This window comes from Myxocyprinus asiaticus, chromosome 14 (assembly GCF_019703515.2).
Source record: "Myxocyprinus asiaticus isolate MX2 ecotype Aquarium Trade chromosome 14, UBuf_Myxa_2, whole genome shotgun sequence".
Classification (NCBI taxonomy): Eukaryota; Metazoa; Chordata; class Actinopteri; order Cypriniformes; family Catostomidae; genus Myxocyprinus; species Myxocyprinus asiaticus.
Window position 1 is genome coordinate 22,474,096 of NC_059357.1, and position 27,231 is coordinate 22,501,326.

At 39.4% G+C, this 27,231-nt stretch overlaps 1 protein-coding gene across 1 annotated transcript; it reads left to right on the forward strand.

The window, feature by feature from the left end:
- Positions 1–26,379, forward strand: LOC127452316 (TBC1 domain family member 10A-like). The gene is made up of 10 exons (XM_051717712.1): positions 1–450; positions 8,736–9,649; positions 19,060–19,159; positions 20,354–20,461; positions 20,688–20,794; positions 21,061–21,175; positions 21,562–21,627; positions 21,719–21,908; positions 22,266–22,420; positions 22,519–26,379. Exons 2-10 carry the CDS (start codon positions 8,757–8,759, stop codon positions 23,404–23,406), a joined length of 2,622 nt encoding a protein of 873 aa, XP_051573672.1. The 5' UTR covers positions 1–450; positions 8,736–8,756; the 3' UTR covers positions 23,407–26,379.
- The last annotated feature ends 852 nt before the right edge of the window (positions 26,380–27,231 follow it).

Sequence of the window (27,231 nt, forward strand, 5' to 3'; positions counted from 1 at the left end):
CATGGCTCGCACCTGCGGGTGCGCGCACGTCGCTGTCACTCGAAATGCGGACACGGCGAGATGTCAGCAGGGCCGTGCTTATCTCTTTCAGCGATGCGGCCCAGTTCACACTTCAGAGATTTTTCTTGAATTTTAACAGCGAAACAAACATGTCTTCTCAATGCCAATATTAATGAGGATCCAGTTTCATGCGGATGAGTGGGACTGCAGCGCACAGCGGCGTTGTTTATCTAACACCCCTGCTAGCCCAACAACACACCACCCTCCAGAGAAAGAGCCCTAACCACACGGGTTACCTCTCACTCTTGATGTTATAATTCAAACTTTACTCTCATCTCAAAGGCTGACCAACGGCTTTCCACACTCACACCTTTCATCCGTTCTGCGGCGGGGGGGTCACGGTAACCGACACGGACAGGAGCCCCCCCGGGACAGATCACACAGCGGCGGGTGAGTCTGGGCGATGATCATTTGTTATACCAATGGTGATATCTAATCTCAGTCGAGACATATATGCTCGAAGATGGCCAACAGAGAACAGAGTCGAGATAATAACGCCGTTTCCTTGCGCTTTAAACCGGGAAGTTGAGATGATCGTCCGCGCTGGATACTGAAGGCACAAGCTAGCGAGTTAGCAGGCCAATTTCACCACTTTGATGAGTACATTGGAATTAAAACTTCCTCCACTTTCTATATATGTTATGTAGCATGATGTGGATGGTGATTTCTTAATATTATAAAGACACAAAGAGGTGGTAGCATGACAGATCCGTCAGGACGGGCCTGATTAGCAGCTTTAAGTTAACTTGTCAGTCACAAATCCAATGACTACTGCTAGTTAAGCAATCTCAAGCGCTATCTACCCACTTTATGACACTGGAATGTGTTTTACGACTGCAGTCGTGCGATGTAAAAGCATATAGTTGAAAACGTTACGAATGTTGACCTTTCATAAACTGAGTGTTATGAATCAACTGGGGCTCGTGTTAACTGATGATGTGCGCGTGCACGTGAATAATTTGTACTTGCATTTTCAGCAGATTCGTAGAATGTGAATTGTCAAGGAGCAAAGAAAAGACGTTTTGCACATGATAAAAAAGAAAAATGTTGATATTATTAAACTGAGTTTTTTTCATCGATGTCTTTCTAATGTCAAATTCTAATGAATTTGACACAGTTTAAAAGAGATTTTAATGGTTTCACAGGGCAGGGGCGCCTGCAGGATTTAATCTTAGGGTATGCACAGAAATCTGCCTAATATACCTTATATCTAGGGGGGTCCGGGGTCATGCTCTCCCGGGAGATTTGTGTGTGTGTGTGTGTGTGTGTGTGTGTGCGCGTGCGTGCAAAAAAAAAAAAACACCAAAGCGTTCAATTCTGGTGACTTTGAGATAAGCATTTATTTATTTTCTCCAGCATGAGTAGCGTTCATGTATCTATTGGATAAAGCATTTCTTCCAGAAACCGTTCAGACAGACGCGTTTTCGTGCTAAAAAAGCAAAACGCACAACAACGAATAGAGCTGAACGCAGGTGTCTCAAGACGCGGTTTTATCAGTTAAAGTTATTTTTTTTATCTTGACACAGCGTCTAAAAATGTAGCGCTCCCATGAGAGATGCTAAAAACACAGGGAAACGTGACGCAGTTGTCAAAAGATATCCATCTAGCGAATGTTTACATGGAAAATAATTGAAAAACAGCGCGAGCGGACGCAAAAACACATTCAGTTTGAACAGCCCCTTGTTCACATGACACAGCACTAGCTGAAGTTTCTCAAAGTTACCTCTCAAAAAGACAGCCTGTTGTTTCAGTTGGTTGTAGGTAAATTTACACTGTATCCAGCGCTGTTTGTTGTCTGTATTCGTAAATATCCCTATACTGTTTTACTGTGTGAGAAACGGCTCCAAATGATTCAGTAAGAGAGCGATCCAAACTAATTGTACTGAATCACGAATCGATTCAGACTGTTTTGCAAGCCTGTTTGGCCAATTTACTGAAAAGAACCGACTCAAAAGAATTATCCATTCGCAAATTGGGCATTGCTAGTTCTTTTAAACAGCCAACAGAAATACGGGACATATTTCATGATTGGTGAAATATTCTGAGAGTAAATATATCTCAGGTCAGTCTGAGAGCTCATGCTACACACAGTGCGTACGGCCGTACAGCTGCAGGTGCCACTGTCACAGAGTAACACGGTCGCCCATGGTAACGTTGGATATTAGTTTGAATGGGAACTGGCGATTACACTTGTCAGAGCAGTAAATCGCACGTGGAAGTCTTTAAAACACACATACATAGACACACTTTATTATATTCTTTAAATAAAAATCAATCAAAATTGACACTGAATCTGACAGCCAGTAAATACAGTATAATCTAAATCTACTGACTTTTCTGAGAATGGTTGAATTACTGATAAAAAAAAAATATGAACTACGTTGTTCCATAGTTAACAGTCGTTTTAAAACTTGTCAATCAATTTTAAGATTTAAGATTGAAAATCTTAAGATTTTGCCATACAAACCAAATCATTATGTTTCTGAAGAACTTTCTCATGCTTTCTCAGAGTATAATTTATTCTCACCCATTGGTCAATTTGCTTGTACTTGGTCTCCACAAAAAATTACACTGATCTGAAAGATCATCTTTTGGCAGTGTTATGGGTAGTCATAATCAAACACCACTGTCATGTACAGAACCTTTGAAAAGTAAATTATGCTTTTATAACAACTTAAATCAAAATGCAGACGCATTTGAACTCAGGTCTGTTCGAATGATTAGTGAACACACTGCCACTAGACCAACAGGCCTTTTAAATAAATGAGAACTATTGTTTTATCAACTTTCTCAAGGTTTTTTTTTTTTTTTTTTTTTTTAATAAAAGTAATTTAAGAGTAGCATATAGGCCTATTGTTTACATATATCAGCCTATGATGCTTTAATGTGGCAAATAAAAGACATCCACATGCGATTTACTGCTCTGACAAGTGTAATCACCAGGGTAGGGTTGCACCAGCTGTGCATAAGTTCTCACGTAAGTTAGGACGTAAAGTTCACACAAAGGGCTTCGTAACTACTAGTTAGTGTGTAACTAAGTCAGTGCTTAATTTAGTTGCACCAACTGTTCTTAAGGCACGACTTAACTAGTAGGTCATAAGCTCTCTGTAAAGTAATGCGTAGTCGCATAATATGACATTTACCTGTATTGATCCAATAATCAGCCTTCAAATTTTTACACAGAAGTATTAAAAAGCCATGCATTTCAGTTTGATCTTGTCACGGTTGATGTTCAAACCTTGTTTGTTCATGTAACTGTCAGCTGTAATAAATTATATCCCCATTAAAATAGGATACGTAATAAAACAAGATTTCATTAATGGTATATTTAGCCTATGTAAATAACAATATTCAATAACTGTGTCTAAAACAAATAAGGAACAATAAATAAATAATTACTTATACAACAGGCTGGAAAAATAGACATTTATTCATTTTAATATCTTATAAATTTCGTAGCCGATATGTTGAAACTTGACACCAGGTGGAGTACACAGGAAAGTGCACTGTTAGATCAATTTCATGCTGAAGAAGTACGTTTTTTACATAATGTTTTCTCCCGTTAATGTAAACGAGTGTAAAGCGACGTCATAAATGTCGAAAGGACTGAAGCCTGTCAACCAAAACATGAACTCATTGATGTCATTAAATGAGTCTGCTTCTTTATTCCATCAGTTACTCCTGGTCGGAGGCTTCCGTAAATAAACTCAGCAAAAAAGAAACGTCCCTTTTTCAGGACACTGTATTTTAAAGATAATTTTGTAAAAATCCAAATAACTTTACAGATCTTTATTGTAAAGGGTTTAAACAATGTTTTCCATGCTTGTTCAATGAACCATAAACAATTAATGAACATGCACCTGTGGAACTGTCATTAAGACACTAACATCTTACAGATGGTAGGCAATTAAGGTCACAGTTATAAAAACTTAGGACACTAAAGAGACCTTACTTCTGACTCTGAGAAACACCAAAAGAAAGATGCTCAGGGTCCCTGCTCATCTGTGTGAACGTGCCTTAGGCATGCTGCATGGAGGCATGAGGACTGCAGATGTGGCCAGGACAATAAATTGCAATGTCTGTACAGTGAGATGCCTAAGACAGCGCTACAGGGAGACAGGAAGTACAGCTGATCGTCCTCGCAGTGGCAGACCACATGTAACAACACCTGCACAGGATCGGTACATCCGAATATCACACCTGCGGGACAGGTACAGGATGGCAACAACAACTGCCCTAGTTACACCAGGAATGCACAATCCCTCCATCAGTGATCAGACTGTCCGCAATAGGCTGAGAGAGGCTGGACTGAGGGCTTGAAGGCCTGTTGTAAGGCAGGTCCTTACCAGACATCACTGGCAACAACGTCGCCTATGGGCACAAACACACCTTCACTGGACCAGACAGGACTGGCAAAAAGTGCTCTTCACTGACGAGTCGCGGTTTTGTCTCACCAGGGGTGATGGTCGGACTCGCGTTTATCGTCGAAGGAATGAGCGTTACACCGAGGCCTGTACTCTGGAGCGGGATCGATTTGGAGGTGGGGGGTCCGTCATGGTCTGGGGCGGTGTGTCACAGCATCAATCGGACTGAGCATGTTGTCATTGCAGGCAATCTCAACGCTGTGCGTTACAGGGAAGACATCCTCCTCCCTCACGTGGTACCCTTCCTGACATGACCTTCCAGCATGACAATGCCACCAGCCATACTGCTCATTCTGTGCATGATTTCCTGCAAGACAGGAATGTCAGTGTTCTGCCATGGCCAGTGAAGGGCCCAGATCTCAATTACTGTTGAGATAATGTTACTTTTGATTTTGACCCCACACCCCTTTGTTCAGGGACACATTATTCCATTTCTGTTTGTCACATGTCTGTGAAACATGTTCAGTTTATGTCTTAGTTGTTGAATCTTTTTATGTTCATACAAATATTTACACATGTTAAGTTGAAAAAGCAGTTGAAAGTAGAGAGGACGTTTCTTTTTTTGCTGAGATTTAGTTTATACATAGGGTTACGTCCTACCTAAGTTTAATGGTGCAACGCTCAAATATTTAGTAGTGCGTAAATTGTGACTTATTTATGCCACAACTAGGCTAAGTTGTAACGTACGTATAGCTGGTTCAACCGACCCCAGTTCCCATTCAAACCAATGTCCCACGTTAACATGGGCAACCATGTTACCCTGTGAAACTGTTAAAATTGCTCTTAAACTGTGTCGAATTCATTAGAATAGACATCGATCATACAAAGCGGGTCAATAATGATAAAAAAATCTTTTATGATGTGCAAAACGTATTTTCTTGTCTCCTTTGCAATTTACATGAACAAATTAATGAATCTGCTGAAAATGCAAGTAAAATTATTCACGTGCACGCGCACATCCCCAGTTAACACAATCCCCAGTTGATCCATAACACCAGTATCTGGTACACTTTTATTGTCCAGTCACATCACGTGCTGAGCCGCACTGTGACTGACTTTGGAAGGGGCGTGTCGACAGGAAAGATGATGGAAACGAATGATTTTGCTAAATTATTTCAACTTCTGTACTTTATTTCAAAATATTATTTTGTTGTATATGACAGTCAACTAGTGACTCACACTTCGTGGTTAGTTTTAAGCAAATTAACTCATTATTTGTTAGATACCATGCATTAGCAAAAAGTTGTGTATGTGTGATGCATGTAATTCACTTATGAAACGATCTTTTGCCCTCGTTCATTGTGTATTTGTTGAGCTCGGCTTCTTCCTTATTTTGTTTCCCACCTGAATGTGTGACATGTCGTAGTAACGAATGCCCAACTCAGAGGTACGAGATTCCCAGGTCCACTTGAAGGCAGCAACAGTTCAGTCAGTAGAGCTTCAGTTACCCGGAACGAGCAGACTGTTCATGTGCATGGGTGGAGTCCCACAAAGACCTCTTTGCATCCTGATGAGAATGTTGCATTCAGATTAATAATAGTTTATAAGGCAAAACGCGTTATAACATATACTTTTTATTTGTCATTTGGCTGTTTGTGTGTGATTGATTCTCTCCCTAGGCGTGTGCGAACGTTCAGGTAGGCTGCTCACTGGGTTTTGGGATGCACTTCCATAGTTTTTCATTTTTACCTCCTGCGAATGTGTAATTTGGGAGACAGATGTTTGTTTAATAGGAAATAGCTGTAACTGTTCCTTACACTAAAGCTAGACTGGACCTGTGTTGTGTAGTGCAGCCTTACATCTTAATCAAATAATTATGGTTTGTCTACTTTATGATTAACTATATGTGAGCCTTTCTATTAAATGGCTGGCAATTGTCTTTACCAAACAAAAGTGCTCAAATGGGTATTTGACAAATAACATAATTTTTTCCAACACCATGAAATAAGTTTACATTTGTTTGAATTTATCAGGGAAAGTGTGTATTTTGGGTGCTGTCAACAAGATTTCCAGGATTTTAATCATTAAGTTTTTGGAATTCACTTAAAGAGATAGTTCAGCCAAAAATGAAAATTCTCTCATCATTTACTCACCCTCATGCCATTTGCAGTAAATTTTGTTTCTTAATGTTCAATTTCTTTACATTATTATGCATTTACTTTATATTACATTTTTATGTTTGAAATAAATTATTGGTAGAAAAATGCTTATTCTGTGTCTTCTTTTTGTAACACCATGGTCAGGTTTGATGATGAGCATAATTGCGTCAACTGCAAAAACTGACACTTCAAATCATTTTTAAAATGCTAAACTTTGACAAATAATAGTTTGATAATGTCTAAATATATATCCAAATGCATATCTTGTGATAAAATATAAAATTAGGTTACAACAAGCCATCAGACAACACAGTAGGTGGCTACAGCCATCTACTGGCTGTAACTGGTATGACATGGTTTTCATGAACCTTATTGAAGTGTAGGTTCTTAATTTTAACCCCCCCCCCCCCAAGTTATATGGCCCCAAATCAATCACATTTTCTGGAAATAAAATGCCCAAATACTTGATGCCCTGTTTGGGCCACGGTTGAAAAGCTGTTACAGGGCAATACACTGTCAGAGCCAAAGCTTCAGCTTTAGACCAATTCACTCTGTATCCTGAGAACTTAAAAAAGGAATTGATAATTCTGTGGAGGCAAGGCATAGATCTAGTAGGGTCAGAGACAAATGATTAAAATATCATCTGTGTAAAGCAAAAGCTTATGCGCCACACCTCCTGCCATCACCCCTCGAAAATAATCATCCTTTCTTATCATGGCTGCAAATGGTTCCAGGGCAAGACAGAACAATAAGGTGGAAAGAGGGCAACCCTGCCGGGTGCCCCTATCCAGAATAAAATTATCTGAAATTAATCCATTAATTTGAACCACTGCTACCCAAAGTAACTTAAGCTACTCAATGAAAGTATTCCCGAACTCATACATTTCCAAAATCTTAAAAAGGTAATACCATTCTACCATATCAAATGCCTTTTTGGCATCAAGTGAGATAGCGTTGACCGGATTCTGATCATTCGCCACTGCCCACATGACATTAATGAAACATCTAATGTTATAAACCCTGAATAAACCCTGCCTGATCTATAAGAGATGTCATAACTTTACTCAATCGGTTAGCCAAAATTTTTGACAATATTTATTTATTTATTTATTTTTGGATTTTCTACCCAATTTGGAATGCCAATTCCAATTGCGCTCTAGGTCCTTGTGGTGGCGTAGTGTCTTGCCTCAATCCGGGTGGCGGAGGACTAATCTCAGTTGCCTCCACGTCTGATACCGTCAATCCGTGCGTTTTATCATGTGGCTTGTTGAGCACGTTACCGCGGTGACCTAGCTTGTGTGGATGCTTCACGCTATTCTCCGCGGCATCCATGCACAACTCACCACATGCCCCACCGAGAACAGAACCACACATTATGGCGACCATGAGGAGGTTAACCCAACGTGACTGTACCCACCCTAGCAACTGGGCCAATTGATTGCATAGGAAGCCTGACAGGAGTCACTCAGCACTCCCTGGATTCGAACTTGCGACTCCAGGTGTGGTAGTCAGCGTCTTTACTTGCTGAGCTACCCAGGCTCAGATTTTTGACAATATTTTAACATCTAGCTGGATCAGGGAAATTGGATGGTAACTCTTTGGAATGTGTATTCTTAGTGGATGAGAACTGCTCTCCAACTGGGCTGCTTTTTGGGGTTTTCTTGAGTGTTGATTGATGTGCAGTCTCCCACCACATGCAGTTTATATCACAAATAGATGGTTTTTACAGAATCATTTTTAAATGAATGGAAAGGCTGATGTCTGAGTCTTATTAATTGTGAAAGAGATAGTCAAAGGTGCTCAGAGATTGTTCTTGGCACAGCAAGACTGAGTTTTATCTGTATTTTAGGTGTGGATGTTATTATTTAAAGGTGAAACAAGTGAGCAGTTATTTGAGTCATGCTCATATAATATGATCTAAGAGAGGTATCTTTTGGAAGTTAACATTTCCTTTCTTTCCCTGCACACTGAAGGCATTAGTCACATTCGAACACCTGTTTGAATGTAGTGATTAGCTTTGCAGAAAGGAATTGACTTGTGCTTAGATATAGAATATGATAAGTATTAAAAATGCGTCTTGTTTGTTTTAATCTTGTGTTTCAAGTAATAATTACTGACTGGCTTTTTCTCTTTCTCTTTTGATTTTTCTCAGCTGTTAAATTGAGGAGCAGCTATGGCTGAAATCTCCGCCCTCACTTCCTCACCTCCCGGTATGGGTGACCAATCAGTACCTGTTCCCTCTAGCCCACTGCCTCTCCCGTCAGAAACACCCATCCCAAAATCATCTCTATATGGGGACCGAGCAGTGATGGGGAATCCAACATTACAGGCAGGAAGTGGGACAAACTCCTCTTCCCCAGGTTCAACTTGGGAGACCACACCTACCCAGAACAGTGCCGCTCCCTCTTCAACAACAACAAAGAGTCCTGTTTATCCACCTGTGGAGGTACTAGCTGCAGCAGATGGAGGGACTAATGAGGAAAAATGTTTAATTGGCCACACAGTCGCTCAGGGCTCAGAGCAGGAGCAACAGATGCCATCTTCTCCTGATCCCAGTCCTAATCTTTACCCCAATGTTCAAGTCAACCAGATCTCCCATCCTGCACCCTCCAATGACATTCCTCCTGAGCTCCCCCCTCCCTCTGTTCCCATTTCCACTGAACATCTCTCAACCTCCAACCCTGCCCCCTCTCACTCATCACAATACTCTGGCCAAATATCAGCAGGTCCTTTTGAAGCAGAAGCACCCACCCAGAACCCCAAACCCAACACTCCCAGCACCCTCAGTACATCTGAGCCTCCCTGCACACCCTCAAAGACTGAGCCCCCAGCCGTACTGGTGCAGGAGTCAAGTGGGTCCCTGGGTCTGCCCCACACTTACACACGGCCGGCCCCAGACACCTTGAGCTACCTGGAGTCGGCCAGCATGATGTCGGGCACGCTGGAGTCTCTGTCGGGGCTCGGCGAGGATGGCAGTTCTTTGGGGTCCGACTCGGAGATCAATGGCCCAGTGCGACGCACTGATAAATATGGGTTCCTGGGAGGAACGCAATATAGTGAGGCCAGGTGGGTGTGTGAACACATTGGACTGAATGACAGAAAGCATATTCTCGCATTATTATTATTATTATTATTATTATTTTTTTTTTTATTAAATTTTTTTTATTGACTCAAACATACACTACCGGTCAAAAGTTTTGAAACACTTACTCATTCTTTATTATAATTTTTTTCTTCACATTTTTGAATAATAGTAAAGTCATTAAAACTATGGAATAACATAAATGGAACTATGGGAATTATGTTGTGACTAAACAAAATCCAAAATAAATAAAAACTGTGTTATATTTTAGCATCTTCAAAGTAGTCACCCTTTGCCTAGAATTTTCAGAAATGTACTCTTGACATTTTCTCAACCAACTTCTTAAGGTATCAACCTGGGATGCTTTTTAAACAGTATTGAAGGAGTTCCCATCGATATGCTGGGCACTTATTGGCTGGTTTTCTTTATTATTTGGTCCAAGTCATCAATTTCAAAAACTTTTTTTTTTTTATTTATTACATTTTAGATTTATAAAGAAATAAATTAATATGGTGGCACAATTATATTTTTGTCTACAAAACTAATTTCAAACATTTAAGCATACGCCTTCAGATCAAAAGATTTTTAAGATCATGAGAAACATTTCAGTCAAGTGTTTCAAAACTTTTGACCAGTAGTGTATAAGAAAGGAAAAACACAACATATATACATTGAGACAAAATTTAACCCCCTCTATTACCCCTCCCCAATCACCAGCCCCACCCTGACCCCCATCGAACACCCCGGTGGTCACAAAATAGAATACACACACATAAAAAATTAAAAAACAAAACAAATATAATAATCATATATAATTAAAACTAAACCTCTCTCTCCACAGCCCCTCCCTGAGAGCCCTCCAAAAACACCAAATACCTGCCCCACTTCCTAGCAAACAAATCTCGAACCCCCAGCCCTCTGTTCGACATCTCCTCAAAAGCCGCCACCCTCCCCATCTCCGCACATGACTCCAGAAATAAGGGAGCCCCATCTGACTTCCATCCCCTTAAAATAATCTGCCTGCCAATCATAATACTGGTCAGGACCCAATTTTTTATGTGTTTGTCCCCCAAATTTATGACTGCCCCATCACCCAGAATACAGAGTCTGGGGCAAAATGAAATTTGAGTGCCCAAAACGTCACATATGACACTCTGAACCTTCAACCAAAACTCTTGGATCTTAACACACCCCCAAAAAACGTGGGTTGTGTATCCATCTTCTGATTGGCATCGCCAGCAGGTGGGTGTGTCTTTAAGACCAAGCCTATACAATCTAGAGGGGATCCAATAGAATCTATGTAAAATCTTGAATTGCAAAAGGTGAACCCTTGCATCTCTAGATGCAGACTTGATGTTTTTTAGAATCCAATCCCACACTCCCTCCTCCAATACCAAGTTTAAATCTTTCTCCCATAATCTTCCATCCCCAGACTCTGAATTAGCAGGGAGTAATACACTGATGCCTCATGACCTTTCCCAAAAGCAGTAATCACCTCTCCCAGAGTATCTGCCGCTTTAGGGGTGTGTATGCTACTCCCAAAAACAATACAGAGCAGGTGGCGCAGCTGTAAATACCTATAGAATTGAGATATGGGAATCCCAAAATGTTGAACCAAATACTCTCATATAGGTCACTGAGTGTAGTAACCCCCTCACAATCCAGTCTGACCAGCAGAAAGGGGACTTATTAATACATAATTTAGGGTTCAACCATATGCTTGAGGCAACATTTAAATAAATGTCTTTTAATTAATTAATAAATTAAACACTCTGGACACTTTTGTCCATACCGAGTGCAAGTGCGAGATAACGGGGTGTAACTTAACCTCTCCGGTTAGTTTGATAGAAAGGCTTTGCAATGGAAAAATAGGAGTAAGAACTTCCTGTTCAATACAAAACCAGGGAGGGGCTCTCTCAGGTGGAAGCGACCAATGAGCCAAATGTCTGAGACTGAATGCATAATAATAAAACAAAATCTTGGGTAGGCGTAGCCCATCTTTGTCAGTCAGCCTGTGTAATTTATTGAAATGTAATCTGCGACGTTTACCATTCCAAATTAAGGACTTCGCTGTGCTATCAAATTGCTTGAAATAAGAGAGGGGGACATCTACAGGGAGAGATTGTAGCAGGTAGTTACATTTTGGAATACAATTCATTTTAATAACATTAACCTTCCCAATCATAGATAAATGTAATTAAGCCCACCTGTCCACATCGCTCGAAAACCTTTTTATTAAGGGGTCAAAATTAACTCTAACTAAATCAGACAAATTTGCTGGGAATAAAATGCCCAAATACTTAATGCCCTGTTTGGGCCACTGGAAGGCGCCTTACTGGATAGCTGTTACACTGGCAGTATGCTGTCAGAGCCAAAGCTTCGGATTTACACTGATTAACTCTGTATCCTGAGAATTTAGAAAAGGAATGAATAATTCTGTGGAGGCAAGGCATGGATCTAGTAGGGTCAGAGACAAATAATAAAATATCGTCTGCGTAAAGCAAAAGCTTATGCGGCATACCTCCCGCCACCACCCCTGGAAAATCATCCTCCTTTCTTATCGCAGCTGCTAATGGTTCCAGGGCCAGACAGAACAATAAGGGGGAAAGAGGGCAACCCTGTCGGGTGCCCCTGTCCAGAGTAAAATAATCCGAAATTAATCCCACCTCTACCGGGTGTCTATAAATTAATTTAATCCATCCAATAAAAGTTTTCCCGAACCCATATATTTCCAAAATCATAAAAAGATAATCCCATTCTTCCATATCAAACGCCTTTTTGTCGTCAAGTGGGATGGCAGCGACCGGAGTCTGATCATTCGCCACTGACCACATGATATTGATGAAACGCCTAATGTTATCAGAAGAGCTGCAGCCCCAAATAAACCCCACCTGATCTATATGTATAAGAGATGTCATAACATTACTTAATCGGTTAGCCAGAATTTTTGACAATATTTGTAAGTCTAGCTGGATCAGGGAAATTGGATGGTAACTCTTACACTCGCTTGGATCTTTGTCCTTTTTAAGAATCAGACTGATCCGGGCTTGTGTTCTTTAATGATTCCATATAAACTTTTAGCAGAAGTGGAGCCAATTCTGTAGCATAAGATCTAAAAAATTCAGCGGCAAAGCTATCTGGCCCCGGAGTCTTGCCTGTAGGCAAGGCCTTAATTACCTCATCAAGCTCCTCCAAGTTTATCTCAGAATCAAGAGAATTGTTTTGCTCAGTCGTCAGTTTAAGTAGTTCTAATGGTTCCACAATGTTTGTAATATCTTCATCAGTAGACAAAGACATGGAACTATAGAGATCAAGACAGAATTCTTTAAAAGCATTATTAATATCAATGGCCGAGGTAAATATTTCCCCACCATCAGATTTCACTGAGGGAATGGTAGAAAAAGACTCTCTCTGCTTTGTATCTAGCCAAAAGCTTCCCTGCTTTGTCCCCCCACTCAAAGTAAAGTCTTGCCCTGAATAGCCAAAACTCCACCTTCCGCGACAAAATAGTATTATATCTGTATTTCAATTGAGTTAATTCTCTGAGGCCATCAGACGACATTTGGTGCTTCAGCTCTGCCTTGGCACTTTTAATATTCCCTTCCAACTCCAAGAGTTCTCGTGCTTTGGATTTTTTGATGAATGAGGCATACAGTATGATCCGACTCCTAAGAACTGCCTTAAGTGTCCCCCAAGCCATGCCCACAGAGAATACTGAGGACCATTTGGTCTCCATATAAACATTGATTTCAGCCTTTAACATTTGTTGGAAATCAGGATTTTGCAAAAGGGACACATTAAAGAGCCAACTATATGATTTCTTTTTCTCCGTATGTGGCAACACCTCTAAACTCACCAGGGCGTTATCTGAGACTAAGATGTTCCAATTGAGCAATCAACGACAGAAGAAATTAGGGACTTAGATAGCAATAAAAAATGTATTCTAGAATAAATCTTATGGAGTGATGAATAAAATTTATAGTCCCTACCAGATGGGTTCAAAAGTCTTTAAATATCTGTAAGACCAAGATTTTTACACATCCTGTGAAGCATCACTGTTGCTCTAGGGGGCTTACACACTTTTGCTTCACTATGATCAAGGGCAGAGTCCATCAAAAGATTAAAGTCTCCTCCCAATATTATATCATGAGGGGTGCCAGCGGCTTGCAACATCCTTTCAAGATCTATAAGTCCTGATCATCAGCGTTAGGTGCATAAATATTAGCCAAAATCAATCTTTGTCCCTGAATTTCTGTTAAAACATTAATGACTCTTTCTAGTTTATCTTTAACCTGTTTGAGACATTTGAATTGTAGATATTTATTTATCAATGTAATGAATCCCCTGCTCTTACTTGAGCCAGCACTAAAGAAAACATGTCCACCCCATATCTTCCCAAATTTTTCAGCTTCATGCGGGGTAAGATGTGTTTCTTGAAGAAACGCTATATCATATTTCTTACATTTAAGAAAATAAATAACCTTCCTTCTTTTTATGGGGTGCCGCAACCCATTCACATTCCACGTGGAGAGAGATAATCCACTCATATTAACATTTGACATTTTGACATGTTAGAAATAATAGATTGTGTGTCAAAAATAAAAATGATAAAGACCACATTCCCTATTAGTGCAACAATCAAACCCCGAACCTCCCCCCGAACTAAACAAACAGAAAAAAGAAAAACGTGCGCATTAAACTCAAACTTTGCCGTCGGATTGCTCAAGTCCACAAAACAAGCTCCAGCTGCTAGCGGAACCAGCAAAAAAAAAAAAAAATCCATTCCTCAGACAGTCAAACAGATGTTCAGTGAGCCGGCTGTTCATGAGTGCAGCAGATGACTTAGTCCTTCAAATGTTCTGCAAAAAATACTCCACAAAACAAACTCCAGCCCATATGAGGTATAAACACAAGGAACATGCAGATTCATCCATAACTGTCCCGAAGGAGTTTTATTCCACAAAACAAACTCCAGCCGTTAGGCGGAACCAGCACAAAAAGAAACAAAATGGCGCCCAGCTTCCTCAGACAGTCAAGTGTATATTTAGCGAGGCAAGTTCACTTGGGGGCCACATGAGAAACATCAAATGGCTTACTCACACCAATGTTTTTATGAAGGACATCGCTTGCTGTGGACAGGTAAATACTTTGCGGCCATCCTTAGTATCTATTCTCAGTTTGGCCGGAAACATCAGTGCAAAAGCGATCTTCCATTGATGTAAGAGATTCTTGCATTCTTTGAATTGATCACGTTTCTCTCGTCGAATTCGCAAAGTCTGGGAGAAATTTTTTTTGTGGTTCTTCCAAGAAAGCTTTTCTTTACTCCTCGCCTCGCTTAACACGAGATCTTTATCGGATGATCTCAGAAATTTGGTCAGAATTGATCGTGGCCTGTCTCCCTCCGCAGATCTGCGAGCCGGGACTCTGTGAGCTCGCTCGATTTCCAGCTTATGGCCTGTTATGTTGAGCAGACTCGGGAAGAGCTCGTCTAGGAATTTCACCATATCTCGGCCTTCCCCATGCTCAGGAATTCCAACAATTCGGACATTATTTTGTCGATTACGATTCTTCAAATCCTCCAGTTTTTCCCAAACGCGTTCCAAATCCACCTTAGTTGCTAGTAGATTAGCAGCTAATTCCCTCTCTGATGAAGGATTTTAAATTTTCTGACATATTGTCTTCCTAGAACAGTTAAGAATCGGGGTGTATCAAATTTCACCAGTTTATGACACAAATAGTAATGAAATTAGCAAAGTGTGCAGAGTTCGCCGTTCATATGTCTGCTCCTCGCATGGTGTCATGTGACTCCCCAATAAATGTGTTTTTAAAGTGTGAGAATCACGTTACAAACACTTCTGCAAACAGTATTTTTTTTTCGAGGTTCTCAGCATCTGGCACTGCATACTGGAACAGTATGTAAAGAAATGCAAAGAAACTAAATATACTGCTCAAAAGATATAATGTTCCCTGATCTCTCAAATAAAACATTTTATAATATATTATATAGGTCTAATACATTCAATCTTAATATAAATATAAATTCATTAAATATATACATTTCCCTGTGAAGCGTGCTTTAATTTATAGCGAGATACAGGGGAAGTGACCTCATTGTATCACAGATGTCACTTTACTCATAGCTGATGTTCAGTATCTGTTTGCGATGTGTAACCAAGAATAAAACCAGATCTGGAGCAGGTTAGCTGTGTAGCATAAGTTGCTACGACCCCCGCTTCTTGACACTGAAAAACCAGAGTTTGCTCAAACTAAACACAAACTTACAGTACATGGGTAGCAACTGAAACTGGCTTCATGCAACAGGCCTCTGGGAAAGCTGTTTGAAAACAATGTTGATTTTTGCAGTTCCATTTGGTGGCCCAGAAATGACACATTTCAGCATTAAAAGAGCATTTCAGAATGTTTAAATTCTTCCTTTTCTCAGGATGTTTAAAAAAAAAAAAAAACTCCTTTTGCATTATTACTACTCATGTGTTTCCAAATTATATCTTAATTCTAAGATTAATATGATTTTATTACAATGTCAGTTATATAATTATATGTAAATTCAACATTAAATGCTGTTCGCAACCCATTTTATGTCAGTAAACTGATTTTATTAATTGGAAATTGAATCGTGAAAAATGGACGATACCTACTGGAATGGAGCCAGGTGGTTGTAGGGGAGCGGTTGAAAAAGTAAGGGCAGTTTGTGATGTCAGATGCAAGGTTTGTCATCACATTTTGATGAAAGATTATGAAGACAAACAGTTAATTTCATTGGAAAACATCCAGCAATGAATCTTGCACTGTAAGACCACGTGCATTACAAAAGTAAATAGGGTCCATTTTGATTTCATGTAGACTTAAGTTGTATTTCAAGATAATTATTTGTATATAATTGAAATAGGCTAATATTAAATGTATTTCATTATTCTCACCTTCTGCTGTATGGTTCTGTATGTTTGGTTGTCTGTTTAGTAAATCAGAGGAAGCGTTTATAAATGAAGCAAATAAGTTAATTGTCTGATAATGACTGCAGATTCACAGCATGTCTGTGTCCTCTGTGTGGCAGCACATGATGTGAAGTGTTCAAGGATATTAATAATTGATGTCTACAACCGAGAACAGAATGAGGAAATGTATAATGCCATACCCATCCATCTGTTTATTCACATCAAATGCAATACAAATCATCTCTGCCCTTCTGCAGCATTTAGTGTGTTTTTCATGTGTCCATCTTTCTCTCTGTGTGTCCTACATCTCTTTTTGTTGTGAGTGACTCAGATTGTGCTGAGAGGCCTTGTCTGAGTCAGTGTATACTGACTGTCTCACTTTTTGTCTTTCTTCCCCCTGACTGTCTCCGCTTTATCTCTAGTACTGACTAATTCTGCTAAAACGGGCACTAACACTGTCCTTTACGTTTGCCAAGTGGCTGAACATTTCCTCTTTTATTTATTTATTTTTTATTCATGTTCAACATTAACTTATTAACCACCACATGCTTTTTTTCAGCTATTTAAAATCTGTCAGTGTGGGTTAGGACTAAATTAGACTTTCTCATCTCGGCAATGTTCTGAAACATGGGTAAAATTGAGTTTTCTGCTATTTTTCTTTCAATCATTGTGTCAGTCATACATGTTAACAAGACCCTGAAGTCAAGTCTTCAAAGGTCAAGTTTCAAGTCTTTGTCACAAGTCCATGCAAATCTTAAATCACTTTTAGTAACAGTTTTCTCTTTGCCATAGGTTTGATTTCTAGAGCTTGTTTTAGGACAATTAATGTCAGATTTTTTTTGTTGTTGTTTTATTTATTGGGAATTCCTTGTTCATAAACTCTAGTGCATTTTTTGGGATGCCGCCCACAATTTTACACACTCAAATTTAAAAGCTCACCATTCACACATACTGTGGACTAATTGCAAATGTTTTTTTTTTTTTTTTTTTTTTTTTTCAGAAAAGACCCCAAATAATAATAAATAAAAAAAAGACTCTAATTATTTATAAATAATAGTGTGTGTTTACAATCTTATGATAAAAAATAAAAATTCAGTTCAAGCACCACTCTTGTTATTTCATTGAATATCTCTGCCTCTGAGTGGACCAGAAGCTCAATCTAAGTGTCATTAGAAAGCTGAGATCATCCCCTTTGTGATGATGATATTGATATATTAAATTTTATCATCAACAGTCAAAAACATATTTTCCTGATGATTTGTTTAGCATGCTTTTCCTGCTGGATGGCATATTTTGTTCTAGACATCTAAGATATAACATTGGATTATTCAGCCAAGCAAGCTCACACACAAGTAAAAAATGGCTCTTTTTTTAGAAAGCTGATATAAAGTTTTAAGGCTACTTGGGGCTTACAGTAGCTGTGATTGGCATTTAAAAGAGACGTTTGTATTTTATGACTTACAGAAATCAAATTTCACTTTGTGATTCTTTGTGAAACTGTCATATAAGGACAACAAAATAAACTATAGAGTCACATTACTGGGTATGAGAGCTTTCATTTGATATGACTGGTCCATTTAGGTGCTATGTGAAGGACATTTATTTTTATATAAATACTGCGGGGCGCTAATTTTCAATGCGTATGTTTTGACCTTCGCATTGACTTATTTTGTTATTTTTTGTAACAGAAATGTAGAAGTGATTAATATCACTATAGATTCTAAGCTTTCAAATGATACCTCATATACCTGGCTTATTATACGGGGACTTTAAGATATTAAGCGTAAACTTTATTATAAACATGTAGGATAACACATTAAATCATTTGATGCCACCATGTTGAAGCACTGCTTTAAAATAAAGGAGCAAACCATGCATTCAAAGGAAAAGAAAAGAGCGGCAGAGTGCACAAGAAACTCCCTTGCATCTAAACCGTGTAGCAATATTCAGAGACATTATTTTTTATCTTAGCTTTTGACTTGCACCAGATATGAGTTTTCTAATTTGGAGTCCAAATGAAGTCAATTTGTGGCTTTGGTGTGAACCGTGTCCAAGTCTCAAACTCGTTTCCTTCTCTGGTGTCAGTTACTTGTATCGCTATTACTGTGCAATGCTATGCCTGTTCACTTGTTCTACTTAACGAATTTATAAAGCTACAAAAATGTTTTTTAAATCCACATTCACCAGTAACAGCTGATACTGGGGCTTCTGTTTGTTTTTTAGAATAAAAAAATAAAAAAAGGCAGTTTTTTGTTTTTTTTATATATATATATTGCATGCATCTCTTTGCTCAGAATTAATATAAACCCTCTCAGATCTTGAGCCATTTGTCAAAAGCCTAAACATAGTGATCTGGGGCAAGGATGGGTGCTTGTAGTATTATGCCGTGTCTGTTCCATCTCTTCTATGTGAATTCCTGTGAATCTCTCTCTGTCTTACAGTGAGGCGGAGATCCAGGTGGCTGTGGCAAGACAAAGAGAGATGAAATGGCTGGACATGTTCAGAAACTGGGACAAGTGGATATCTCGACGCTTTCAAAAGGTCTGTTCCTTAAAGGGTCACTGAAGGCATTCCTGACTGGATTAGAAAATACTATTAATTTGAATGTGAATAGAATTTAGTCAGAGTAAACACCATATTTAATTTGACACGAAAGACAACAAGACTGTAAGGGACAGAAGTACAGTCGGTTCAATATGTTGTACTGTCTTAAAGTCTTAGGTAATTAATAATTGTTCAACCATGTCAACTGAACAATCACTATGAAAGGAATAGTTCACCCAAAAGTGAAAATACTCTTATCATTTATTCACCCTCATCACATTTCAGATGTGTATGACTTTCTTCTGCAGAACACAAACAAAGATTTTTAGAAGAATATTTCAGCTCTGTAGGCCTATACAATGCAAGTGAATGGGATCAAAAATTTTGAAGCTTCAAAAAGCACATAAAGGCAGCATATTGGTAATCCATAAGACTCCAGTGGTTTAATGCATGTCCTTTGAAGCGATCCCATCGATTTTGGGTGAGAATAATCCAAAATGTAACTCAATTTTAACTATAGATCTTGACATCTGCAGTCTCCTTGGCAATCATGATTTCAAGCTCGATTGCACTTCCTATAGTGCCATGTAATTTTCTGTGCATGCATCAAGCACTAGAAAGTGTAATCAAGCTTGAAATCATGATCGTGTCTAGAGACTACAATTGGCAAGATTTACAATAAAAAAATAAAATAATTTATATTTTTGTCTGTTCTCACCCACAATTGACTAGATTGCTTCAGATGACAAGGATTAAACCACTGGAGTTGTATGGATTACTTTTATGCTGCCTTTATGTGCTTTTTGGAGCTTAAAAGTGTTGGACCCCATTCACTTGCATTGTATGGACCTACAGAGCTCAAATATTCTTCTAAAAATCATCTTCTTCATCTGTATTCAATAGAAGAAAGTCACACATCTGGGATGGCATGAGGGTGATTAAATGATGAGAGAATTTTAATTTGTTTTTGTGAACTATCCCTTTAAGTACACAGTAAGACTGAACAAACTACCCTCACAGCCTCGTTTTCATTAATTTAAATAAATATGATGTCTTCTCTGACTAAGGTCTGTTCTAGTGAGGTCACAGGTGCAGTAAACAACTGTTATCTACAACACTGTAGATAACATTTGACAACCTGAATAGGTAACTATGCGTTTTTGTATATATGTACAATATGTGTTTCTATAGGTAAAATTGCGCTGCAGAAAAGGAATCCCCTCTTCGCTCAGAGCTAAAGCTTGGCAGCTGCTCTCCAACAGCCAGGAGCTTCTTGAGTCCAATCCTGGAAAGTTTGAGGTATTGTCAGGTTTTATACACCTCCTGTGTTTGAGAATGTTTTTTATGTTGCTGTTGTTCCCCATCTAATTTTTACTATTACCCTTTAAATTCCCCTTTACTCACTTAAAATTTAGCGTGTTGTTGGTAATACTGGATCAGGTGGACTACACACTTTTCTTCTGTTAGTACAGGCATATGAGCTCATTGTTCTTCTGTTCTATCCCCTATTGTCTTTGTCTCACAGGAGCTGGAGCAAGAGCCAGGGGATCCAAAGTGGTTGGACATCATTGAGAAGGACTTGCACAGGCAGTTCCCGTTCCATGAGATGTTTGCTGCTCGGGGGGGACATGGGTAAATACAGCTGTGGGTTTTATCAAGGGAAAGGGTGATGTAAGGCTTTTATTTAGAGCATTACATGTATCTGAAAAGCCCAGAGGGAATATTTTTCCATGAGTGTTTAAAATCAATATCATGGGTAGATGGTGACATTTGTTGAGTCTTACTCTTTGTTCGCCTACTGCTCTACCTCTTCTTTTTTACACTTCCCTATACCCCCAAAGCTCTCTCCTCTGCTCTGGGTCAGAGTCTTATTTCTTAACCTTTATGTGTGTTTCCAGCCAGCAGGACCTGTACCGTATACTGAAGGCCTACACCATTTACCGGCCTGATGAGGGCTACTGTCAGGCCCAGGCACCAGTGGCAGCAGTGCTGCTCATGCACATGCCTGCTGAGGTGAGAGAGAGTTTCTTTAACTATCATTAATAAATGCAAAACGGCACCTCAGTCAGACCCAGACTGAATCTGCAGACTTTTCACATTTTCTGGGCTGATTTTGTGGGGGAAATCTGTGGAATGGATTCAAACATGGTAAAATGTGTTACAGTAATGCACCCTTATTGCTAGCTGAAAACACAATCAAATTAGCCGAAATATTTAATAAACATACATACAAGGGGAGGCAGAATGTGTGGAACTTTGTGAATGACCCGGTCTTTAAATTCTGTTAAAATCTGTGCTACTTTCTGTGGGTGAAGATTTTGTGTGGGCCTGCTCACAGTTCCTTCTTGTTCATCAGCTTGTTCATAATGAACCCCATCTTCATTGTCATTTTCTTTTAGCAAGCCTTCTGGTGTCTCGTGCAAATCTGTGAGAAATACTTGCCCGGGTACTACAGCGCTGGGTTGGTGAGTTCTCAAACTCAAAGACACTCTATATTCTTAATAGGACCACAAAAATAAAGCAGATACTGTTATACTTTTCACATTTATTTCACAGGAAGCTATCCAACTTGATGGAGAGATTTTTTTCTCTCTGCTGAGGAGAGTGTGTCCTATGGCTTACCGTCACCTAAAGAAATTTAAGATTGACCCCATCCTGTACATGACGGAGTGGTTCATGTGTATCTTCTCCCGTACTCTGCCTTGGGCCTCCGTCCTACGCGTCTGGGACATGTTTTTCTGTGAAGGTCAGTCTTTTACACATTAAAAAGAATGAAAAAACCTGATCTGTTTGTGCTGTATGTCAATAGTCAATGTGAAATTAAAATGAACAAATAGCTATTTAGGCATTGTTTTAGAAAACTCTCATTCAGGTCTGGCTCCATTCCTCTATGAAATGGACACTTTTCACCATCCTATCAGTTCCTGATGGATTAAATCAAGGCCTGTCCTACATTTTTGAGATTGTTGAATATCTTGTTTTGCATTACAGAGATATTTTGTGACTTTAAGGGCTTTTAAGCTTGGACACTGTGCATGGGTGTACTTGTCCAGTATGTGTAATTCTCAGATGTTTATGCTGTATTATTATTGTTTTTTGTCAGGAGTAAAGATTGTGTTCCGGGTGGGTCTGGTTCTACTCAAGCAAATGCTGGGATCTGTGGATAAGCTCCGTGAGTTGCAGGGCATGTACGAGACCATGGAGCGACTGAGGAACATTCCAGCTGAAGCAATCAGAGATGAAGTTCTTGTGCAAGAGGTGAGCACACAAACACACTCAGAAATAGGGCTTTAAAGAGAAGACAGAATGGAGTAGTAGTATTGAGATACTCCCACTCTCTACTCTCTGTTCTTTAGGTTGTCACTCTGTCTGTGACAGAGGCTCTCATAGAGAGAGAGTGCAGTATTCAGGTGCGGAAGTGGCGGGAATCTCGTGGAGAGTTGACCCACCAACCAGGCCGTAGGCTGCACGGCACACGGGCCATCTTCGAGCAAAAGCACCGGGCTGCTGCGATCAGCTCTGGGGGCAGCCTGTCCTTCTTGGGCGGTCCTCCGCCTGGCCCCTTGCGTGCCTCATCAAGCCTCCTTTCCCTTTCCGGCCTTAGAAAGTCCAAGACACCGTTCCATTCTCAGAATAAGAAAGGCTTCACCTCTGGCAGCTCAGGCCAGGATGCTGTCCCACTGCAGCCCTTTAGAAGCAGCACTAGTGTAGTGGGACCGCCATCCTCGGCTGGGATGACACACTTAAAGCCTCCTGTATCACCTCCCTATAATAATGAAGCTGGGGGGCGTCCACAGGCACCACATGGTCCCAGTCCTCTAGCTGCAGCATCTTCTACTACCACGGCACTGGCTCCAACAGCACACACATCCAGTGCGCACACACTCCAACCGAAAGTCATCTCTGAGCACATTACCCCCACCATCCCCTCACCCACCGCCAACAATGCCCCATTACCACCGTGCCCCGAGTCAGCAAAAACAGCACCTGCAGAGGCAGCAGAAGAGGACGAAAAGAAGAAAAAGAAAAGCAAGGAGGACAAGAAGAGGGAAAAAGAGGAGGAGAAGCAGAAATCCAGAGAAAAGAAGGAGAGGGAAAAGACAGAGAAGGAACGGCTGAAGAAAGATAAGGAGAAAGCTGAGAAGGAGAAGAAAAAGGAAAAGGGGGGGAAGAAAAAAGACAAAGGAGGAGGTGGAGAGATGGGGGAGAAGAATGGAGGCGCAGCAGCAAAAGATTTGGCCTAATTCCTGACCTGTCATTCCTTCAGATAGAAGGGCAGGAGAAGGAAGATGGGGGGAAAAAAAGAGGACAAGGAATCAAAGTGACTGCAGACTGGTGAAAAGAGTGAGAGAATAAAAGAGAGGGAGAGACAGAGAGGATAAATGAGCAATCTCATGTAATGTCCATTTCATCTCAAGTACTCATTTCATATGGATAACTGGATCACTGCACCCACACCACATGCTCCACCTCTCATCATTGCTTCTGCTTTCAAAGCTGATGTCAGCCTGACGAAACATGTGAAAGTAATTATTATTTGGCTGAAGTAGTTTTTTTATTAGTTTTTTGATGGTGGATACCTGACAGTACAAGTAGTTCTATGTTCTAGTATATTAGGTGCCAAGGTTTACATAAACCACTTACGCCTTTGGGCCCATCTGTGCCAGCCCCACAATCCCCTCTGTACATCACCTGAGAGGCGTCTCAGCCAGAATATACAGAACGAATAAAATATTTCTAAAATGAATGCAAAGAGAAAAGCAAGACAATAACTTTAGCCCCTGTGCTAGTAATAATGTTAAGTGTGAATGTCCTGGAGGACCTATTTATTCACTGTACTGTTGTTTATTAGTGTGTGTTATTGTTTGTTTGTGCCTTGGCAGCGTAGTAAATTGTTTAACAGTCTTGTGCTGCAGATAGGTCTTATTAGGTTCTTCTCTCTTTTCAGCTTCTCCTTCCAGTCATGCCCATATAGTTGAAAGGTAGAGCAAAAAGAGTTAGGAAGTGGCCTTTAGGGGGAGTGAAAGAGCTGATATTAAGAACTGAAAGGAAAGGTGCAGGACTTGTTGACTAATGTTGCAGCCTCTAATATGTAAGTTGACATAAGGGGAGATTCTTCAAAAAAAAAAAAAAAAAAAAGGGTTACCTATCTGTCTCTGCTCAATGACTGCAGAAACTTTAAATATCAGTCCATCGCTATGTTTCATTGACACTTAATTTTCTCTGACCCAGAAAATCAAAAAAATTTGATGTTAAAAATTTGATTTGGCATAAACTGCAGTACATGTTAACATCTGCCATGTGTGTAGAAAACTCCAACCATTCAGTGTGGTTTGATGTTAATAATCTTGATTTTAATATGGATGGAGTTTTGCACTGAGGCCTGCTGATTTTCACATTTACCTTTTATCGATTCTGATGTTGGGCACTCTCTAATACAGTTCACCTGACTCCTTCAATCTGTGCTTTTTGGAGTGGAAGTTTTGGTGCAGCAGTGTACCATTAACCTTTGAAGCTCTTGGCTTCAGGTTGTAATGTTTTGATGTACAAACTTGTATTAATTTAATCAGATAAAACCATATGATATCTATTACAGCTATTATTAGTCTTCTTTTGGATTATATTTTTTATTTTTCTATGCAAGTACAGTATATGGAGGCCTGATAGACTGGAATGGCTGTGAGCTTTCATCATAAAGAGGGCCCACTGTTAATAGAGTGTTGTGGAGAACTTTGTATTTAATCACAGGATTTATTTCCATTTTATTTGTAAAGCACTGAAATTTATTTTTGCATATTTTCTTCCAACTTCCAGTTGTCCAGCAGTTGTCATTTATTTTAGACATTTTAAAATCACAAATATGTCTGATGTTGCTGCAGTATTTACATTATAGGAGATGGTAATGGTGATTTCATACTGATATTTATTCCACTCTATTCTGATTTCTTTCTTTTAGTTTTTTGCAATTATGTGCCCATCATATTAGAGTTGTCTTAAGATTGAGAAAGAAGGAAAGGAGGGTCCAGATATGCTCAATAAAAGGTATGCTAGGCATTTCTTTGTTGGTTAAATTGTTAAATAGTGTCCTTAAGAAACACCTCACCTGAACAGTGTTACTCTTGATGTTAAGTGAACACTGATAAATTTAGGACTTACTCCACCATTACCCACTGACCCCATCAGTGTTATGAATTATTCTGATAAATTCACTTGGTGATTTGACCTTTTGTGAGTTTTTATTGTGCTTGTAGGGCTCATACTCTGTATATAGTATTCTCGAGTTTCCATCAAGACAACAGACCTGAAGTGGGATTTCTCGGAACCGAGCCTTGGTGATGAGACATTTCCTTTGCAATATGGTAGCCAAATATTCTGTCAATGTTTTAATGGCATCTCTTGGGTTTATGGACTGGGTTGTTGCATTGTTAATTCTCAAATCCAGTGGTGTTGTTCCTGGCCCTTAGAGGTCATTGCTTCCTCTAACGGCACAACTGTTTATAACAAATTATGTCTATGCAAACTTTACGTTCCAAACTCTCTGCACAATGTTAATGTTGATATATAAATTGTGGCCACCACAGGGCCCAAACTAACTTCACTGTTTCTATCCATTGAAACCAGATATCAGTACTGGAACTGCTGTAGATAGGGTGTAGTGGGGTGTCTGTGGCCTGTTAGATCTAGATCACTTTGATATTCTAGATTCATCTGAAGAATTCCAGCCACTCACATAAACCTGTTATGCACCTATCAGGCCACCATCAATAACACCACCTTCTTGTCTGTATTGCAAAGGATATAACAGATGGACTTGAAATGGTTTGTACGCTATGCTCATCAAGATTTGATACAAGGATCGTCCAAGGTTGGTTTACTAACATGCTGGGACAGGGTGTAAAGTATTTGACTTGTCTAATGAGTTTCAGCATTGGTTGATATGACCCAGTGTATGTTGTAGGATTATTGTAAAATTCATTTTAATTTATTTTTTTATTTTAATTTTAGTTTTTGATTAGGTTTAGTGTTCTCTCATCCTGTCACTTGTATGTCTTAAGCTTGTTTCTAAGTTTACATTAAACCATTTACCATTGAGGATGATATAAATTCATAGATGAAGACAGTTGTTCAATAACTGTAGAAGAGGAAGTTCACAGTGTATTTAATAATTAATTTGATGATAGTTGTGATTAATAATAAATCATAATATATTAAAAGCCCCCCTCGTGTGTTTCTTGTTGGTGTATTTTTGGAATTGGAGCAGCTGGATTCATTTTTGAAATGTCACCCACGTAACTGGTGACACAGAGAGTATTTAGCCCGAGACGGACCAATAGAGCTGTTAAGCTTGTTGTCCAAAAACCCGGAAGAGAATCGTCATGGGTCAAGTAATGTGTACCACAGACCTTATTTTATACACAAGTTCAGAAACCCCATTATAAAACCCCATAGGAAAACCCAAACCCAGACTTCCGAGTTCGATTCCGATTACACATGTAACCATTTTGATTAATTTTGCTAGATAAAATATAGCCCAGTGATATTATAAATTAATATAATAGGACAATTGATGATACTCCAGCTTCACGGCAAATGCTGTAGTGAACGATTATATATTTCTTAACATAGTGATTTTAACCATACAATTTGTCTAAAAGTGGTCAATATTAGTTTCTTTTATTCTATTTATGCAATATAATATAATTTTCACTTTCAGTAAAATTTACAATAATAAAAATCGTGTCCCGTTTCTGAGAGATTTGTCATGTGCATGTACAGAGGTCTGCCGAACTGAAGAGAGGCCTGATGATGGACGAATGCTTAAGTGAACATTTTATTCTCCTTTTTTTTAATTTTATTTGCAAAAAATAAAATAAAAAGGACCGTGAATGATGCAGTAATTTGACACAATAAATATAGATTAAATTGTGTGTTAACACTTTACAATAAGGTTCCATTTGTTAACATGCTTTCATGAATTGGGTATCATGATCAAACAATTAGCAATATAATTTTATGGGGTTCTGGGTAGCTCAGCGAGTAAAGATGCGGACTACCAACCCTGGAATCAC

Coding starts and splice junctions, on each gene's coding strand:
- LOC127452316 (XM_051717712.1), top strand. CDS start 8,757: ATGGCTGAAATCTCCGCCCTCACTTCCTCACCTCCCGGTATGGGTGAC. Junction 19,160..20,353: donor TATCTCGACGCTTTCAAAAG/GTCTGTTCCTTA, acceptor GTGTTTCTATAG/GTAAAATTGCGCTGCAGAAA. Junction 20,795..21,060: donor GCTGCTCGGGGGGGACATGG/GTAAATACAGCT, acceptor GTGTGTTTCCAG/CCAGCAGGACCTGTACCGTA.